The sequence below is a fragment of the Lithobates pipiens genome, unplaced genomic scaffold, assembly GCF_037356315.1.
Source record: "Lithobates pipiens isolate NorthernLeopardFrog02 unplaced genomic scaffold, aLitPip1_a1.2 Scaffold_8, whole genome shotgun sequence".
Classification (NCBI taxonomy): Eukaryota; Metazoa; Chordata; class Amphibia; order Anura; family Ranidae; genus Lithobates; species Lithobates pipiens.
The window spans coordinates 474,564,859-474,586,132 of NW_027507903.1; the positions used below are offsets into that span (position 1 = coordinate 474,564,859).

The 21,274-nt window shown below is 43.4% G+C and overlaps 1 protein-coding gene across 1 annotated transcript; it reads right to left on the reverse strand.

The window, feature by feature from the left end:
- Positions 1 to 10,117: 10,117 nt before the first annotated feature.
- Positions 10,118 to 17,746, reverse strand: LOC143960286 (E3 ubiquitin/ISG15 ligase TRIM25-like). Its single transcript, XM_077468705.1, has one exon. It carries the CDS (start codon positions 17,694 to 17,696, stop codon positions 16,095 to 16,097), a length of 1,602 nt encoding a protein of 533 aa, XP_077324831.1. The 5' UTR covers positions 17,697 to 17,746; the 3' UTR covers positions 10,118 to 16,094.
- Positions 17,747 to 21,274: the final 3,528 nt, after the last annotated feature.

Sequence of the window (21,274 nt, forward strand, 5' to 3'; positions counted from 1 at the left end):
CATATAGTCCATGTTTTCTCAAGGTTGAGAGCACCTTTTTTACGTGGATTCGATGAAGCTCCAAAGAGGCAGAAAAAATGAGGATATCATCGAGGTATACGATTACAAAGTAATCCAGGAATTCCCGAAAAATGTCGTTCACTAGATGCTGGAACGTGGCTGGTTTGTACTGTCACGTACCTGGTTGGAGGCCAAAATGCCGAGAGGGCTCCCCTTGCGGCTGAGTGCAGTACACCCCTGAAGTTGGGTACAGAGGGTGTAGTGCCCAGAGAAGCACAGGTTGCCAGATGGATTCCGGAGATAAGAGCTGGTGGGCACCTGAAGGACACCAGGTAATGCAGGAAGCACAGCAGAGTTAAAGTCTATAAGAATCCTTGGTAATACTTGGCAAGGTGTGCATAAGGCGCAGTAGTGGAAGCCAGGCCAGGGGTCAAACACAGTAGATCCAGCAGGAGGATGAGGCAGGTTGCAGAAACGGGACAAACCAAAGGTCTGGTATCAGGAAGCAGGCAGGAACAGGTAACTGTAGCGAAGTCCGTAATACTAGCCGGGATCAGGTATAGGAGAAGACAGCAAGTCGGTAAAGCAAGCCAGGGGGTCAAAACCAGAAGAGCAGATCAGACAGGTCAGGAACAAGCCGGGTCACAACAGGAATCCAAATAGTGCTTTCACAGAGGTTCAGGAACACAGGAAGACTGACAAACCAGCAACTGCAGACACCAGCAGACTTCCTTATATAGGACCATGTGACCTGCTGGTAGAGATACTGGGTCCTAAAGTCCTTCTCCTGCCAGAGATTCTGGGTCCTAGAGCCCTTCTTCTGCTGTTGGCTCCCTGACAACTGACACTATAGCCAGTTCTCCTACGGACATTTCCCTGACAGTCAGTCTTAGAACACTGTAACTGAACACAGGAACACTGAGGCAAAACAAGAGACACAGGACCACAGGAACCTTTGGCAATGATAGAGACAAGAGACAATGAACTGACAAAGCCCTCAGATTGAGGCAGTGCTTTATACCCAGCTGATTGGATAAACTGCTTCAGCTGAACCAGGAGTGACAGGTACAATGAGAGTATCACCCACAGTACTTCCTGCAGAACTATGCAAAGTTGGAAAGCAAGCTGAAAGGAACTGAGGTGTGGCTCAGAGGCAAAGTAACAGGAGCACTAAACAGGCAGTCATAGGTTTGATACCTCTTTGAGCCACTTGGGGCGTGACCATGCCTGGCCATCTGCAGGGCACAGTAGGAACCGTGACAGTAGGTCTAGGACCCAAAATTTCCTTGAGTCTATGGTCAAGGAGAAGGATATGCCAGTGTTTTGTTAGTACTGCATTCAATTGAGTCCAGTGTGTTCCATATGTTGTTACAACTCCTATTTTTTTCCCCCCTCAAAACTGTTTTTTGAGGGGGATGTGGTCTGGTGACTATTGTCTTTAGTCTTGTCTTCCTTGCTTTTATGTAGGGCTTTTTCCCCTGACTGATTATAGAGTTGGGGTAACCCCGTGCCCCAATTCTATGTCTAAGTTCCTTACTTCCCTGATAGAATGAATGGATGTCGAGGCCTGGTGATTCAAGGGTGGTCCGGTGCCATCTCATCTAAGGAGAGGCCCAGCAACTGGAGAAGCATCCGGGGGAGGACTCTTCAGGAGAAGGCTATGCACAAGGCTGGCTCCTCTAAAGGAGCCTGGAGGCTCAGTTGAAGGACACTTCATGGATCCACACTCATACGGTATCGCCGGACCGGCTGAACCGGTTGAGAGATACTGGTACCGTATGATAGCTCTATAAATTTGTCTATGTCCCTCAGTTACGCTCAAGTCTGTGGCAGAGACTTTTTCTCAAGTATTCTACACTCAAGTCTGTGGCAGAGACTTTATTTTACTTAACACCCTACCGTCTGCTAGGCCTAGTGAGAGGATGTCTATTCGGGGGTTGTGAAAATCCAGCTGTGAAACGGTTATTCTCTGGATTCCTTCTATAAAGACTTTTCATTTTTGACAGTCCAAAGTACCTGAACTTCCTCCTAACCCTCTAGCCTAACCTGAGAGATCTTGTTTCTATTTCAAATAAATAACCCAAAAAGAAGATCCAGTGTATATATATATGCCCACTGCAAGAGGAGCCCATGGAATGCAGGGTTCTCCGGAGGGGATCTTTTTATGCCCATAAAGCATGCACCACACATCTTGACCTTGGTGAGGGGAAATTTGAGAGTGAAGTCCAAGTGAACCATCTCCCTGCCTTGGCTTTGTTGGACTCCAGAAGCATGATGACTCTGGTTCATCCCAGAGTAATTGGGAGGATCGGTCCGGTAAGCAAAACTTTATGGCTTGTGTGCATTCACGGGGACACTAGATAGTACCCTCTCATTTCGGTGACCATTTCCACAGCCCATGGCACTGGTACTCAAGAGGTGGGGGTGGTGAAGACCTTGGTGCATGATGTTATAATAGGACATGTCAGAAACCATGAAATCAGACCGAGACATAAGTACAGTTAAATCACACTTGTTTAATAATAAAAGTAAAAAGAACAAACGTAGTCAAAATATAGCCAAAGTTCAGTAACCGGAAAGGACAGACAGTCAAGCAGAAGTCAGGGATTAAGGTAGTGGAACAGCAAGCAGGATCTGGAGCCAGAAGGGATATAAGCACAGCCTGTCTTTAAACAGGAACGCAGGAGATAGTTTCTTGTGATGTGACCAAGGTGAAGGCAGAGCTCCTCTGGACTGGACGGCTTAAGTAGGCAGGGCTGACGAGCAGGATCAACTGTGGTGAGAGATGGAAGCTGGCAATTAGCCGACAGCTGAGCAGCCAGCTCAGAGAAGGAAGGGCTGAGCCCAGCCCTGACAGGACGAGACTGCCCATTATTTGCAAAACGATGGGAACAAGGAGAACTACACTAATGCTCCAGAGACTGGAGAGAAACTAACCCCTCTGTTCCTGCTGTTGACCCTGAACTGCCAAATCTTCTGAATGTTAATCCAGATGATGGAACTGCTAATGATTTGGTTAATAGTGATACCATTAAGGATGTCAAAACATGTTGTTCATAGAACTATCTGAATACTGGGGGGGCATTCTCCACTTCAAGTAATGCTGGGGGAAGAGGATGGGGAAGTGGCCTCTACCCATGCTCTGTCGGATTTGGGTGTTCCCCAGGGGGCATTTGGTGCAGCCAAGATGCAGTACCCCACTTTGGCCCGGGCACGGGAACAGGTTGTATTGGTAAATGGGGTTCCCCAAGAGCCAGGTGCGAATGAGCGATGGTCACAATTTGCAGTATGAATTGCTTTATTGGGTTAACAAAGTGAGAGAAAATGTGGTAGAGCAATTGTTGGTACCCCAACAGTATAGGCTAAAGGTTCTGGACCTAGCTAATGATGATGTGTTAGGGGGTCACCTGGGAATTGAGAAAATGGAGGCATGGATCACTGACCGGTTTTACTGGTCAGGTCTAAAAACAGAGGTAAAGAAATACTGTACCTCTGGTCCCACCTGTCAGTTGACCCCCCCGAGGCCTTTGGTCCCATTGCCCATAATTAGGTCCCCTTTGAAAGGATAGTCATGAATATAGTGGGTACCGTGGTAAAGTCGCAAAAAAACAAGGAGCGAGGCGCCTCTGGGTGCAGACGTTTTTAACAAGCTTTAATACACATTGTGGTGGAGATTTTGAAATATAATATTTATAGCAAGGAGCTCCAAGGGAGTTATTGTGAGGACTTTCTAATTAACTTACCATGCCCCATTTTGGGCATATATATATATATGTGTAACATGTATACTAGAATAGGGGCCTATTTACTGTTCTTGATATCTCAAACACACCAACATGTTGGTCTACTGTCTGCATAGTAACTAAGTTACCCTATTGTTCGTAGAGATGGCCATTTCAGATATAGTGCCTCTTCCTGATCACAAATCCTTAAAATGCTAATTTATATTATATCAAAGAGGGCTGACGGTTGTAAATCAAGAGATAATTAAACAGGTACTTAGGTTTTCAGACACAGAGGCACCAGCGTTGGTCTCTTGTGGGTGTGGGAAGCATGCTTCTTCAACTGGGCTTGAAAGTACAACCAATCAGAATTTGAGGCAACCCAACCAATAAACATTAGGCTTCAGGGGTAGCCAATCATGATTCAATGCCAGTTCTGAACCAATGAGGTGACCCTGAGTTCTGATTGGTAGGAGTGGGGTATTCCAACAACATAAAACCAATATCCCTAGAGATGCTAGTTCTCTTAAAGCCTTGTGGACTGGACATGTAAGATTCCTGTGTAATGTATTCCCTTATCTCTCTTCATCCTGGTGTGTCCCCCCCCCCCCCACCACCCTCTTGCAAAAAATGGTAACTTAGGGGACAACTAGATAATGTGTCTGTATTATTATTATGTCTCTTTCCTTTTCTGTAACCCTTTCTATCATAGGACTTTGCCTTAATATAATATTAATCTCTTGAAAGGATGTGTATGACCATTATAGCCATAATTGGTAACATTGGTAACATCGTTGTTTTTAAGGTTGTATCCTCCACATTATATTTGGTAATCTCTAACGTTTCTTTTCTGTACAATAGTATGTTTAACCACTTTCAGACCGGACCAATTTGCTGGTCAAAGACCAGACCACTTTTTGCGATTCGGCACTGCGTCACTTTAACTGACAATTGCGCGGTCGTGCGACATTGCTCCCAAACAAAATTGACGTCCTTTTTTTTTCCACAAATAGAGCTTTCTTTTGGTCGTATTTGATCACCCCTGCGGTTTTTATTTTTTGCGCTATAAACAAAAATAGAGCGACAATTTTGAAAAAAACGCATTATTTTTTACTTTTTGTTATAATAAATATCCCCCAAAAATATATAAAAAAAACATTTTTCCCCTCAGTTTAGGCCGATATGTATTCTTCTACATATTTTTGGTAAAAAAAATCGCAATAAGCGATTATTGATTGGTTTGCGCAAAAGTTATAGCGTTTACAAAATAGGGATAGTTTTATAGCATTTTTATTAATAATTTTTTATTATTTTTTTTTTACTAGTTATTTTTATTGTGACTGCGACATTGTGGGGGACCCATCGGACATTTTTGACACATTTTTGGGACCATTGTCATTTATACAGTAATCACTGCTATATAAATGCAGTGATTCCTGTGTAAATGACACTGGCAGTGAAGGGGTTAACCAGTGGGTGGCAGTGTAGGGGTTAAGTGTTCCTAGGGGTGTGTTACTAACTGTGGGGGGGTTGGGCTTTCATTTAGTGAACACTGATCTCTGCTCCAATCACATGGAGCAGAGATCAGCGTCACTAGTTGCTAGGCAGAATGGAGAAATGCTGTTTACTCGGCATTTCCTCCATTCCGCCGCTCCGTGAGACGAACGCAGGGATGCCCGTGGCCGGACTCACAGGGGGTCCCGACCAGCGCGGGAGCACGCCGCCGGTGGCATGCTCCCGATGGCAGGGTGGCATTGAATATTGGACATACCTGTACGCCAATATGCCTGCCCGTGCCATTCTGTCAACGTACATCGTCGTGCGCTGGTCGGGAAGTGGTTAAATAAATTAGATTTGTTACGCTTTAGGCAAATTAGCCATAACAACATAAATTAGTCAAATTCACAATTCAGCAGAAAGTCATAGAAATAAAAGTATAGACCTGGTTATGTCACCGTGGCAATCCTGAGTCCTGGGCCTTGTAGTTCCTCTGTCAAACCAGTCTGGTCATCAGAGGTATCCGCTGTTTAGATGGTTATGCTGGCTCCGGAAGACAAACTCGAGACGAGGCGTGAGGCACAGGGAACAGCAGGTTGCAGGCGATAATGTCACCAGTAGTGGACACGTTTCTTGAGTAGGCGTGCTGCGGTGGCAAGCCGCAATCCTTTATCGGCAGATGTCTGTAAAGTACCATGTTTATAACAGTACTGCAGAAAAATGACATTTCTAAAGGAAAAAATATCAAAATTGCTGTAATGTATTGCTGGATTGACAGGGACAAGGTGCTTTGGGGGGAAACCCCCAACATGGGGACTAGGTTCTTTGGGGGGAAATGTTGAGAGCATGTGGTTCGGTACGGTTTAGGAAGGGGGGCGCTCTCTCGTCCCCCCTCCCTTTTCCTGTGGCCTGCCAGGCTGCATGCTCGGATAAGGGTTTGGTATGGATTTTGGGGGGAACCCTTCGGATAGGGGGAACCCACGCCATTTTTTTTTAAACTATTTTTTTATGTATATTGCCTGAATCCAGCAATACATTACAACCGCAAGCAATTTTTAATGAATTTTTTTCCTTCAGAAATGTAATTTTATGGCAATAACTTGCATATAATCCTTTAAAATTAACACTTTTGATTTTTCACGTTCGTGTCCCATAGACTTTAATGGTATTCCCATGTTCGCACAAATTTTTTCTGCTCACGTTCTGGTGCAAACTGAACCGGGGGGTGTTTGCTCATCCCTAGGGCATACATATATGAATAGATATTTGTTGTATATAGCATGTGTTATTGAATTCCATATACTCATCTCTTTTGGGATCCTCTGTGCTACTGACCTCCTTTTTTTGCCAAAGCATTAGTATTGGCAGTGTAAAAAGTGTAAAGAATTGTGAATGATACAAATTGTTGTCACAATAGGAAATTATAAAGCAGTGAATGTGACATTTGTCAAACCTTTGCTGCAGGTAAATGGTCTGCTGTATATTAAAAGAGTATATTAAACACATTCACCAGGAATATTCACCTGCAGTAAATGTTTATTGAATATCACCTCCTATCATGTAGAGTTGTACTCATAAGTTTACATGTTTACATACCCTGGCAGAATTTATGATTTCTTGGCCATTTTTCAGAGAATATGATTAACACAAAAACATTTCTTTCAGTCATGGTTAGTGTTTGGCTAAAGACGAAAAACAAGCTCTGGACTGCCACACTCTTCAGAAGACCACTTTCTTTTATTGGAAAATCACATCACAGCTCAACAAACACAGCAAACTAGGAAAAATTGCTGACGTTTCGCACTAGCTGTAGTGCTTATTCATAGTGTTTGGCTAAAGCCATTTATTATCAATCAAATGTGTTTACTCTTTTTAAATCATAATCACAACAGAAACTTCCCAAATGACCCTGATCAAAAGTTTACATACCCTGGTGATTTTGGCCTGATAACATTCACACAAGTTGGTATTAAAGCGGTTTGAATGGCTATTAACCACTTAAGGACCGAGCCTCTTTCTGAGATTTTTTGTTTACAAGTTAAAAACTGTTTTCTTTTTTTTTGCTAGAAAATTACTTAAAACCCCCAAACATTATATATATTTTTTTCTAACACCCTATATAATGGCAGTCGTTGCCAATACTTTCTGTCACACCGTATTTGTGCAGCGGTCTTTCAAGCACACTTTTTTGGGAAAAAATAAAATATTTTGAATTAAAAAATAAGACAACAGTAAAGTTAGCCCAACTTTTTTTTATATTGTGAAAGAAGTTATGCCTAGTAAATTAATACCCAACATGTCCATAGGCAACGTTTAAAAAATTCTACAGGTTGCATGTTTTGAATTACAGAGAAGGGCTGTGACTATAATTAGTGCTCTCGCTCTACCGATCGTGGCGATACCTCACATGTGTGGTTTGAACACCGTTTTCATATGCTGGTGCTATGCACGTATGCGTTCGCTTCTTCATGTGAGCTTGGCGGGATGGGGTGTGTTTAAAAAAATATATTTTTTCTTATTTATTTTACCTTTTATTTTTACATTGTTCTTTAAAAAAAAAATGTGTCACTTTTATTCCTATTGCAAGGAATGTAAACATCCCTTGTAAAAGAAAAAAAGCAGGACAGGACCTCTTAAATATGAGATCTGGGGTCAAAATCAGATCTAATATTTACACTAAAATGCAATAATAATAAAAAAAAAAAATGTTGTCATTTGAAAAAATTAAGAAAGAAATGGCCCTTTAAGAGCTGTGGGCGGAAGTGACATTTTGACGTCGTGTCTGCCCTGCAATGATATGGAGATGCCAGGAGAAGGACCCGATCGCCTCAGGTAAGCAGCGGAGGGTACCCGAGAGGGGCGGGAGGGGGGGGTGCCCCTCTCCCGCCACCGTTAAAAGTAATCTTGCGGTGAATCCGCCACAGAGACCACTTTTATCTGAAAGCGGATCGCCCACTGAAGAAGAGGATACCGGGGTTATGGCAGCTAGCTGCTGCCACAACGATATTCCTCTTCAAAATACCGATGTGAAACTGTGGCTGGTGGTCTGTAAGTTTAAGTAAGGTTAAAGGTAACCATCCTCACCTGTGATCTGTTTGCTTGTAATTAGTGTATGTATAAAAGGTCAATGAGTTTCTGGACTTCTGACAGACCCTTGCATCTCTCATCCAGTGCTAGACTTATGTTTCAGGATTTTGAGTCATGGGGAAAGCAAAAGAATTGTCAAATGATCTGTGGGAAAAGGTAGTTGAACTGTATAAAATAGGAAAGGGATATAAAAAGATATCCAATAAATTGAGAATGCCAATCAGCAGTGTTCAAACTCTAATCAAGAAGTGGAAAATTAGGGGTTCTGTTGAAACCAAACCACAGTCAGGTAGACCGACTAAAGTTTTAGCCACAACTGCCAGGAAAATTGTTCGGGATGCAATGAAAAACCCACAAATAACTTCAGGTAAAATACAGGACTCTCTGAAAACATGTGGTGTGGCTGTTTCAAGATGCACAATAAGGAGGCACTTGAAGAAAGAAGGGCTGCATGGTTAAGTCGCCAGAAGAAAGCCATTACTACACAAATGCCGCTTACAATACGCAAAACAGCACAGGGACAAGCCTCAAACCTTTTGGCACAAAGTAATTTGGAGTAATGAGACCAAAATTGAGCTTTTTGGCCACCACCATAAACACTACATTTGGAGAGGAGTCAACCAGGCCTATAATGAAAGGTACACCATTCCTACTGTGAAACACGGAGGTGGATCGCTGATGTTTTGGAGATGTGTGAGCTACAAAGGCAAAGGAAATTTGGTCAAAATTGATGGCAAGATGAATGCAGTATGTTATCAAAAAATACTGGAGGAACATTTGCATTTATCAGCCGGGAAACTGTGCATGGGACATACGTGGGCATTCCAACATGACAATGACCCAAAACACAAGGCCGAGTTGACCTGTCATTGGCTACAGCAGAATAAAGTGAAGGTTCTGGAGTAGCCACCTCAGTCTCCTGACCTCAATATCATTGCATTGAGCCACTCTGGGGAGATCTCAAACGTGCAGCTCATGCAAGACAGCCCAAGAATTGACAGGAACTGGAGGCTTTTTGCCAAGAGGAATGGGCAGCTTTACCATCTGAGAAGATAAAGAGCCTCATCCACAAATACCACAAAAGATGTCAAGCTGTCATTGATGTTAAAGGGGGCAATATATGGTATTAAAAACTGGGGTATGTAAACTTTTGATCAGGGTCATTTGGGTAGTTTCTGTTGCCATTATGATTTAAAAAGAGTAAGCACAGTTGATTTATAATAAATGGCTTCAGTCAAACACTAACCATGAGTGAAAGAAAAGTTTTTGTGTTAATCATATTCTCAGAAAAATGGCCAAGAAATCATAAATTCTGCCACGGTATGTAAACTTATGAACACAACTGTATATATTGAACTTTAACCTAACATGGACGGGGGAAGTCATCTCATCTCTATGGAGTGTCTGCATACATAACCTGGCAAGGTTTGTATGGGGATAAGTAATTGAAAGTTCCAACGCCTATGTCTGGGTTATCTAACCTCTGCAGAGGATTGCACCCCAGTAACCCTTTAAATCTAATTATGGTAGCATAATGTTCAGATGGGGTGCCAGATTTTTCTGGGAAATTTACTGGCCTTATGATTTCTTCACAATTAATAACCTTGGCAGCAAGTGTCATTTTTACCAGTCATGTTGTAACCCTAGATGCAGCCTCCAAGCGTTACTGTATTGCTCTGTAATCTCACTTTAGCAGCTGCATCAGAGAGCGATGAGAGGTTTGTATGACTCCCTGTTACACCACCATTAGCCATTAACCACAAAACACACCAAAGGTGCCTTTAAAATTTAATGGCACAGACTTGACAAAATCTGGCTTAAAATAACTTTATTACACATGAGACAAAATACAGACATTCAGTTTAAATGGCAGAGCAATAAAATGCTTTATATAATAATCACTCACATGGATATAATGCAGTAAAGTCTAGTCGGTGCAGGGACTAGAGACCAACTTGCCTTGATGTGCCTGTGATAGTGCAGCGGTCAATCTGACACTAACTGACGCTGCGTGGGAACTAACTAAATAACAATGACATCTCCAGTGACACTAATACAGTGATCAGCACTGTTATGCCCTGTACACACGGTCAGACATTCCGATGACATTCCCACGGTCGCACAAAGTTGATGGAAAATCCGATCATTCAGAACAAGGTGATGTACAACACCTACGACAGGACTATAAAGAGGCCAGTAGCCAATAGCTTTTGTCTCGTAATTTATTCTGAGCATGCGTAGCACTTTGTGCGTCAGAATTGTCTACACACGATCGGAATTTAAACAATCGTATTTTGTTGTCGGAAAATTTTAGATCCAGATCTCAAAATTTGTGTGTCAGAAATTTCGATGGAAAAAGTCAGATGGAGCCCACACACGATCGGAATTTCCGACAATACAGTCCAATTGCACATTTTCCGTCGGAAAGTACGAACGTGTGTACAGGGCATTATGCCCTGTATACACGATAGGATTTTCTGATGGAAAACGTGCGATCGGACTGTGTTTTTCGGAAATTCCGACCGCGTGTAGGCTCCATCGCACATTTCCGTCACACAAAATTTGAGATCTGGTTCTCAAATTTTCTGACAACAAAATCCGTTGTCGGAAATTCCGATCGTATGTACACAATTCCGACTCACAAAGTGCCACGCATGCTCAGAATCAAGCAGAAGAGTAGCACTGGCTATTGAAATTAATTTTTCTTGATGTTTGGAATTTCCTACCATCTTTGTGTGACCGTGTGTATGCAAGACAAGTTTGAGCCAACATCCGTCTGAAAAAATCAGGGTACAGGGCATTACTGTGCTAATGACACTGGCTGGGAAGGGGTTAACATTTAGGGGCAATCAATGAGTTAACTGTGTACCTTACAACGTTTACTGTGTCGTGTGCTCACTAAGCAATGTGCCAGTATTTACTCCCTGCCTTGCAGGGAGAAAACAGCACATTACCGCTGTCTGTAACACAGGGCTTTCTTCTGTCATTCGCTCACCTCACCAGCGGGTCCTGGTCATAAATCATTGGCAGGCACATGCTGATAGGCAGGTGCTGGAGTGAATGACAGCACAGGCTAGGCAGTGTGTGGGCCAATCTGCCACAGTATATCTTTGGTAGGCGGTCGCCAAGTGGTTAAAGTGGCATTAAACCCAAAAGCAATCATTTTTATACTGCAGCTTCACAAGTCTTAGCCCTTGTACACACGGTCGGACATTCCGACAACATAATCCGTCGGATTTTGTCCGAAACTTGTGTTGCATACACACGGTCGGACAAAGTTGTCGGACAATCTGATCGTTCAGAACGTGGTAAAGTTATTTCGTTACGACGGGACTACATTCATGCTAGTAGCCAATAGCTTTGGTCTAGGAATTTGATCTGAGCATGTGTGGCACTTTGTCCGATCGAATTCTCTACAAAGTCCCATCGGACCATGTTGTCGGAAAATTTTATAGCCCAGCTCTAAAACTTTGTCAGTCGGATATTCAGACGGAAACAGTCTGATGGAGCCCACACACAGTCGGATTATCCGATAACACGGTCCGATCGGACATTTTCTGTCGGAATGTCCGACCGTGTATACAAGGGCTTAGATGTGATGGCTGCATTCATTTTCTTTTTTAAGCTTTCTTTCTTTTATTTTCAACTGGTGATCTGACCAGTAGGTCTCTTTTTATTTTATTTTTCAACAGAACAAGCTACCCTGCATTTGTAGCAGTTAGAGGGTTGAGACAAAACCATTTACCACTGACAGGGTTGCTTACAATGATCAGATTTTATTTATGTAAAACCTTTTTTCCAAAGGGAGCAAAACTGCTGCTTTAATTGCTTATAAAGTGTTAGCTGGAGTTCAGCTTCAATTTGTTAGTGCATTTAAATCTGGACATAAAGTGTATTACTGGCCTGGGTCACCAGGTGTAAACAGAGGGAAAAGGTATTTTTGTTAAAGTTTTATAAGTCTATATACCAGGAAAGGGTATGAGGTTTCTGTTATAACATTTTGCATGTAAATAACCTTTCTTCATAAATTTAGGCCAACATTTATACTGCTACATTCCTATGCTGAAAATAACCCAACCCAGTGTATATTATTTAGCTTGTAGGAAAGTTAAAGATTCCACAATCTATGGTATACAGTTAGATCCATATATATTTTGACACAGGCACAATTTTTGATTTTTTTCAGGTATTTATCAAAACATATTCAAGCTAGTGTTATATAATTGCCATGGGCTGAAAGTGCACACTCTCGGGTTTAATTTAAGAGTATGTAAATCCAAATCGGAGAAAGCGTTTAGGAATTACAGCTCTTAAGACTAGCCAACCCCCATTTTTCAAGGGGCCAAAAGTAATTGGACAATTGAATCAAAAGCGGTTTCAAGGCCAGGTGTGGGCTACTCCTTTGTTATATCTTCATCAATTAAGCAGGTAAAAGGTCTGGAGTTGATTCTAAGTGTGGCATTTGCATTTGGAATCTATTGCTGCGAACCTACATAATGCGTTCAAAGGTGCTGTCCATGCAAGCAAAAAAATGCCAATTTAAGGCTTCAAAAACTAAATCCATCAGAGAAAAGGCAGCAACATAAGGGTTGGCCAAATCAACAGTTTGGTACATTCTGAAGAAAGAAGAACGCACTGGGGAGCTCAGCAACATAAAAAGGCTTGGATGTCCACAGAAGACAACAGTGGTGGGTGATCGCGGTATCCTCTCTATGGTAAAGAAAAACCCATTCACAGTATCCAGACAAGTGACGGACACTCTCCAGGAGGTGGGCGTATCATTGTCAAGTCTACAATCAAGAGAAGACTTCCGGAGAGCAAATACAGAGGGTTCACCACAAGCTGCAAACTATAAGCCCGTAGAATAGAAAAGCCAGATTAGACTTTGCCAAAAAACATCCAAAAAAGCCAGACCAGTTCTGAAAAAGCATTCTTTGGATGGATGAAACTAAGAATAATCTGTACCAGAAAGACGGGAAGAAAAAAAAAAACCATGGTGGAGGCAGTGAGGTGGCATGGGCATGCATGGCTTCCAGTGGCACTGGGTCATCGGTGTTTACTGATGATGTGACAGAAGACAGAAGCAGCCGGATAAATTCTGCAGTGTTCAGAGATATAATGTCAGCCCAGATTCAGCCAAATGCAGCAAAGTTGATTGGACATCGCTCCACAGTACAGATGGACAATGATCCAAAACACACTGCAAAAGAAACCCAGCAGCTTTTAAAGGAAAAGAAGGGGAATATTCTGCAATGGCCGAGTCAATCACCTCATCTCAACCCAATGGGGCATGCATTTCCCTTACTAAACGCAAAACTAAAGGCAGAAAGACCCACAAACAAAAAACAAATGAAGACAGCTGCAGATAGAGCCTGACAAAGCATCAGAAATGAGGAAATCCAGTCTTTGGTAATGTCCATTGGTTAGTCATTGCCAGTAAAGGATTATCAACAAAATATAAAAAATTAACATTTTTACGCTTATCATCATTTGTCCAATTACATGTCAGCCCCTGAAAATGGGGGGACTGTGTACAAAAATGGTTGCAGTTCCTAAAATTTGTACTTGATATTTTTGATCATCTTTACTTCCGAGTTTTAGGGGCGTTTGGACACAGCAGGAGCAAATTAGCGGGTCCGGTGGACCTAATGTCCGCCGGAACCCACCGATTGTTCCCGACAGAGGCAGAATGGCGGTCTGCCTATGTAAATAAGGCAGATCGCTATTCTGTGACAAGGGAAGACAGATATTACTGTATGCGTTTCTGCTAAGCAGGGACACGGATCTCTGTCTTCCCACACTACTAGCACCCCCACACAGTTAGAAAGCAGGGACACAGTTAACCCTTTATAATAAGGAGACTGTTTAGTTTTTTTTTTATTCATTAAAGTGTATTTTTCCCCCCAAAAATTTGAAAGATCGCTGCACAAATACAGTGTGACATAATATATTGCAACCATCACCATTTTATTCTCTAGGGTCTCTGCTACAAAAAAAAATATATATATATATATATATATAAACATTTTTTTTTTTTTTTTTTCTAGCATAAAATATGCATTTTAACTTGTAAACAACATGTGTCAAAAAAATTAAAGCTGAAAGTCTACACTTCAAATTCATTTGGATTGTTTCATTTAAATTTTATTCTGGTGGCATACAGAGCCAAAAGCATGAAAATTGTACCTGTGTCAAAATATATATGGACCTAAGTGTATATATCTGACAATTGATCAGTCCAGACGTACCGACAGCCTATCTAATTTCTTGAGGCATGAAAATGCCAGGGCAGTACAAATACCCCCCAAATTATCGCCTTTTGGAAAGTAGACAGTCCAAGGTATTTATTTAGTAAGAGGCATGCCGCGTTTTTTTGTAATTTTTTGGAAAATGTAATTTAAAAAATTTTTTTTTTACAATTTAAAAAAATGCTTTACATACTGTCCCCAGTGCAGTACAGCGTGATCATATAACTGGTGTGGTGGGAATCAGGGACACTGACTGGTGACAGTATGTTAAAAAACAAATATATATATGTATTTATTTTTTATACATTTTTTTTTTATTTGTTTTTACATACAGTGACACACTGTGATTGCTTATAACTGTGAATTTTACAGTTATAAGCAACCATTCTTGTCTGCATGAAAACTATTTAATGTTTACTATTGTGATTAGCTGTTATTGACCACAGCTAATCACATGGTACAAATGAGCTGTGATTGGCCCTGTCTGTACCATGTTGTAACTCTTAGCCCCTGTACACACGGTCGGAGATTTCCACAACCAAATCCGTCGGATTTTGCCCCGTCGGATTTTGTCCGTCGGATCTTGTCCGAAACGGTTGCATACACACGGTCGGACAAAGTTGGCGAAAAAATCCGATCTTTCAGAACGTGATGATGTAATTTCGTTACGATGGGACTACATTCGGGCTAGTAGCCAATAGCTTTGATGTAGGAATTTGATCTGAGCATGCGTTGCACTTGGTCCGATCAAAATTCTCTACACATGATCGGAGTATGTCCGATCAGCCCAGTTGGTCAGGAAATATTTCCAACATGTTGGAAAATTGGGTCCGACGGATATTCCGACGGAATCAGTCCGATGCATACCACACACAGTTGGATTATCCGACGACATGGTCTGATAGGACACATTCCGACGGATTCGCGGACCGTGTGTACAAGGGCTTACAAATCACAGCGCTCATCATAATAGTGCACAATAAATGGCATAAATCAAAGCCATTCATTGTGTACAATTGTCATGTGATCTGCTGTGATTGGTCACAGCGATCACATGGTACTGGCAGCAGGCCGGTACAGTAATCTGTCATCGCCTGTGTCTGGTGGACACAGAGGGTGACAGATCACGTTGGAGCGTGGCCCGTGGGGTGTGTATGCCAGGTGCGATTCAGGAAAAATGTCATGACGACCTCCCAGGATAACAAGGCTCCCGCTTGGCTGTCATATTACAATAGACTGGATGGGAAGGGGTCAATAGAAAACCCTGCAGGACACTGAATGCAATCCTGGTTGAGAATTTTACTAATCCCCCTTTCTGAAGCCACTCTTCTTAAAGTCCCATACACACTATTAGATTTTCTGCAGATTTTGTCTTCAGATTTACCTAAACCATATAATATGAGGTCAGACCTTAAGAGTTCAATTTGTATGCAATCAGGTAGGCCGCTGCACTACATGGTTTTGTTAAATCTGAAGACAAAAATCTGCAGAAAGTCTAATAGTGTGTATGGGGTTTAAGGGAGATATTTTATTTGTCACATCACAACACTCGAATTCTCCCTGAACGTGGATTTACAATGCAAAAACCCCGGTCCCACATACCTAACACAGCATGAAGAGGCTCAGTGAAGGTAGCATTGAAGGTGTAGAGGTGTAGGATCGGGTGACTCAGACTATAAAAGGAGATCTGCCCTGCCTCACAATCCAAATATATCCGGACTCTTTTACTAGAGATATTGTCTGGTAAACGGATTTTAATACTGTCATGTATCACTGAATATTGATCATTATCCCTCTCCAAACCCCAAGACTGATTATTGTATCCAATCTTTGACTTCTGTTCTCTCCTGTCTATACTGGGGTAACACATCCCAACTCTCCAGCCATATGATCTACCAACATCCACCTCCCAGTAATGTCGCCCTGTGGAGAAACTCCTGCTACTCATTACCTGAGCATGATCCCTGAATCTTGCTGGTGTTTCTGGGATATTCTGCTTTGGTGACCCAGATACAGTTTTTCTGTCATCTGATATTTGTAGCCTGTTATGAGCTGTGTCTGCATCCAGGAAGATTTCTGCAGGTTCCTTTACATGGATCCCTTGATTTACTGCTGTGATTATATCAGATAATGTGTGTAATGTGTGTGAGATCTCAGCCACATGCTCATCCTTTCCATCATGGAGGAGTTTATCATGTCTCCCACTGTCCTCATTATTTCCATCCTCAGTATCACACAAGTCACCTGTGTTTGATTCCTGTAGGACAGTCAATGGATCTGTCGCGTTACACAGCTCCTCAATGTGACACATCTTCTTGGACAGCTCGTTCTTTGTTATTTCTAGCTGTTGGATCAAATCATTAACAGAGCACGAGTCCCGCTCTGCCTTCTTAGATATCAGAGTCAGGACTCTCTTCTCCAGGTCTTCCAGCTGGCTCCTTAGCTCTCTAAATAGGGCAGTGAACTTCTCAGTGTCCATAGCTGCTTTTCTTTCTACGTCTCCCTGGCATTTCAGCAGATTTTTAATTATTTTCTCTGTCTCATCTCTTTTTGTCAGCAGCTTTGGTATAGCATTTCTTAGCTTATTCTTTTCAGCATTAGAGGCCTCATCCAGTGACACCTTACTGTGTTCTTTGTGTTCTCCAATTAGACAGCAGGACGCACAGACACAGGAAAAGTCCTTGGTGCAGTAATATTTAAAAACTTCTTTGTGAATAGGGCATTTCCTGCTCTGCAGGGACGTGGTGGGGTCAGATAGGATGTGTTCTGGTGACTTGCTGTGGACTCTCAGGTGGTTATTACACAGAGAAGCTTCGCAATGCAGACAGGATTTTACAGCAGGTACTGGAGCGTGAATACAGTAAGTACAGAAGACCTTGGCAGATTCCCCAGGATCTGGCTGAGCAGAAAGGAAATTCTCCACTATGTTTCGCAGTTTCATGTTCCTCTGCAGTGCAGGCCAATCCTGGAATGTTTCTCTGCATTCGGGACAGGAAAAATCTCCAGTCCCCTTCTGGGTGTTCAGCACACAATCAATACAGACCCGGCAGAAGTTATGTCCACATCTCAGCATTACAGGATCTGTATAAATGTTCAGACAGACAGAACATTCTAGCTCTGCTCTTAGATCAGCAGACGCCATCGCTGACAGCAGAAAAGGAAAGTGAATCTTTCCAGCAAAGGAGAAAGAATGTAACTGGGTGTGTCCTATTTCCTTTACAGAGTGACTCGTAATGAATTAGGATTCATGCAGAGGGACACAGACAGCAGAATACAGGATATCGCACAGAAAAATGCACTAGAATTATTGGTGTTTACTGTTCAGAGTTGTTGTGCTGCATTGGGATAGGGTGACCAGATGTATAGAGAATACAAAAAGTGTACAAGAACATAGTACATAGTGCGCTCCTAGAAGTGTAGAGTCACTTAGTTCATTGGAAAGTTCATCAGTATCTGCAGACCATCAACAGGGTAGAGGAAGAGATGAGGCAATTGATTAGATGGATGGATGAGAGAATAATCGATGGATAGATGGCTGAGAAGGAAAAGGGACCGAGTCTGGAAACCCCTACAGAAGATCTGGGTAGGTGCACCTCAATGCAGAAGAAAATGAACAGCAGGGAGCTGAGGTCAGCATCAAATAAGAAAAAAAATCACTTTATTAAAATAAGCAGCACACTTACATTGAGGTTTTGGGGGAAAGAGGGTCAGGGCCAGGACACCCTTATATAGTTGCTAATTCAATTGGCAGACTCAGAGACTTCAACTTCAGAAACTTCAATCCCTGGCTTGAATCGGAAGGCTGCTCTGCAAGCGTCTCCTCCGCGTGTTGGGTCCCTGACTGGATTACTGCCTGAAGTTTCCCGATTCTCCACCGTGCTCTTTCGGTGAGAATATGGTTCTGGTACTTGCTTCAGTTACTCGCTGTGGTCCCTTTGTGGTAACAGCTTCCCTTCTACCTCAGAGCACTGACAGGTTCTACGGCCAACAGAACCGTGACTTCAAGTTGCATTGAAAGCCACAGTCCCAACCCTGCGCTGCCCTCCTACTTCTGGATAGGCCCTCACATGGCCTGGCAGCCTGATGCCCCCAGGATAAGCCCAATCTCCTGCCTAGCAGCCCAGGGCATACAACACACATCCATCTAGACAGCTGTCCAGGTGGCACAGAACATAGATCACCTGACTTCACCCGAATATATAGGTTCTCCTAGCAGGCGAAGGGATTTAAGAAAACCCCTGCCTATTGGCTGAGATACCCCATATACTTATAACCTGACCTTGGGTTGACCTTCTCAAATCTATTACCACCAAGTACCCGACCACCTAGTGGTAGAAGAGAAAAGTGCAACAAGGCTAAACTTAGGGAGGAATCAATAGATTTCCATCAATCGACCAAGATAACTACTCTTGGCAAGTAAATTTGTGAGGAGGTCCCTGACTAAACCCCAGGGTGCTACATACAATTTATTTCCTTTGGATTTACCTTTAATTATGGAGTGGAAGGACCTGCCTGACTGCACACAAATTGAAAGTGTTTAGGTTTGACCTCAAGTTATATGGTTTTGGTAAATCTAAAGGAAAATTGTACAAGAAAATTGTATAATGCATGGCTAGCTTTAGTGTGCTGTTTATTTTAATAAAGTCACTGACATCAGTGCCCTTCTGTTCATTTTCCTCTGCATTGGGGTGACCAGATGTCCCTGTTTTTATGGGGACAGTTCCCCGTTTTAGTGAAAATTCTGAATGAACCCTCTGCACACTGCTATGCACATTTTCTAGCAAAGCTTGCTTAAAAGAGGCCATCAATACCGCTTTCCAAGTGTCTACATTCATGGTGAATTATGGTTTACAACCATCCATGTTGCCTGACTCATTTCTTCCTCTTGGAGGAGCATCTCTGTGGTCTTTGTTCCACTTAGGTATAGATCCAGGAGTCCTTGTGATCGTGCCAATTAGGGATGAGCTTCGTGTTCGAGTCGAACGTACGTTCGACTCGAACATTGGCCGTTCGGGCGTTCGACGAATTCCGAACGTTTTGGCCGTTCGCGTCAAAATTCGAGTGACGCGCGCGCGGACCACAATGCACTGCGTTGGCGCAGTGCATTGCTGTCCGATGATTGGCCAAGCATGCACTGTGACCCCGCATGCTTGGCCAATCGCAGCGCCGGCAGCGAGGAGAGCCATGATTGGCCACAGGCATCCTGCCTGTGGCCAATCATAGCTCAGACTGTGTAGTGCACGCCCCACACTATATAAGGCCGCCTTTAAGGCGGCCTCCTGTAGTGTGTTACTTTGCATCTGAAGCAGTGGGTGTTCTGTGTACCTTCAACACAGTACACACCAATCGTTTTTGGCTGATTTCCTATCTTGCTGCTGTGTAGTGGTTGTTGTCTGTGCCCTGACTGCAGTATACACCACTATATTCACCTCACCTATATAGCTAGTGATCTAGCTTTAACCACTTAACAACTGCCCATTGCCGATTAACGGCTTCAGGGCGGTTGTTTAACTCAGAGAGGCCGTTAATTAACGGCCTCCCAGAATTCTGCTCTCGCGTGCCCCGAGGTGTGCGCACTCGAGAGCATCCGTGACCGCCGGGTCCATAGGACCCGGCGCATCACGGTAAACGGCCGCTCATAGCGGCCGTTTACCACGTGATTGCTCCGTCAAATGACGGAGTGATCACTTGGAAACAAACCGGCGTCATGTTATGACGCCTGTTCCTCCCTCCCCTTTCTGTACCAATCGGTACAGCGGAGGGGAAAGAGATCGGTGTCAGCAGCGCCCACATCGCTGCTCACCGAATTTAACCCCTCAATTCCCTGCCAATACTCTGCAATACCAGTGCATACTCTGCAGTACCCTGCCATTACTCTGCAGTACCCCGCCATTACTCTGCAGTACCCCACCATTACTCTGCAGTGCAGTACCCCGCCATTACTCTGCAGTGCAGTACCCTGCCATTACTCTGCAGTACCCCGCCATTACTCTGCAGTACCCCGCCATTACTCTGCAGTGCAGTACCCCGCCATTACTCTGCAGTGCAGTACCCTGCCATTACTCTGCAGTGCAGTACCCTGCCATTACTCTGCAGTGCAGTACCCTGCCATTACTCTGCAGTACCCTGCCATTACTCTGCAGTACCCCCCATTACTCTGCAGTAACCCCCATTACTCTGCAGTACCCCCCAATACTCTGCAGTACCCTGCCATTACTCTGCAGTACCCCGCCATTACTCTGCAGTACCCCGCCATTACTCTGCAGTACCCCCCATTACTCTGCAGTAACCCCCATTACTCTGCAGTACCCCCCAATACTCTGCAGTACCCCCCCATTACTCTGCAGTACCCCCCAATACTCTGCAGTACCCTGCCATTACTCTGCAGTACCCCCCATTACTCTGCAGTACCCCCCAATACTCTGCAGTACCCTGCCATTACTCTGTAGTACCCGCCAATACCCCGCCAATACTCTGTAATACCCTGCCATAAATTGCCATACCCAGCCATACTCAGAGATACCCAGCCATACTCGGTGATACCCTGAAGTACCCAGCCATAGACGCCCCCCACCCCTCACCGCCCTCTGGTGCTTCTACCAACTCGCCAGTACGATCAAAGCCAGAATCTTTTTTTTAATTTTTTATTTCAGGCTTCCCAGCCTAGAGGTGAGATGTGGGGTCATATTGACCCCCCAGATTTCACTGTAAAGAGGACCT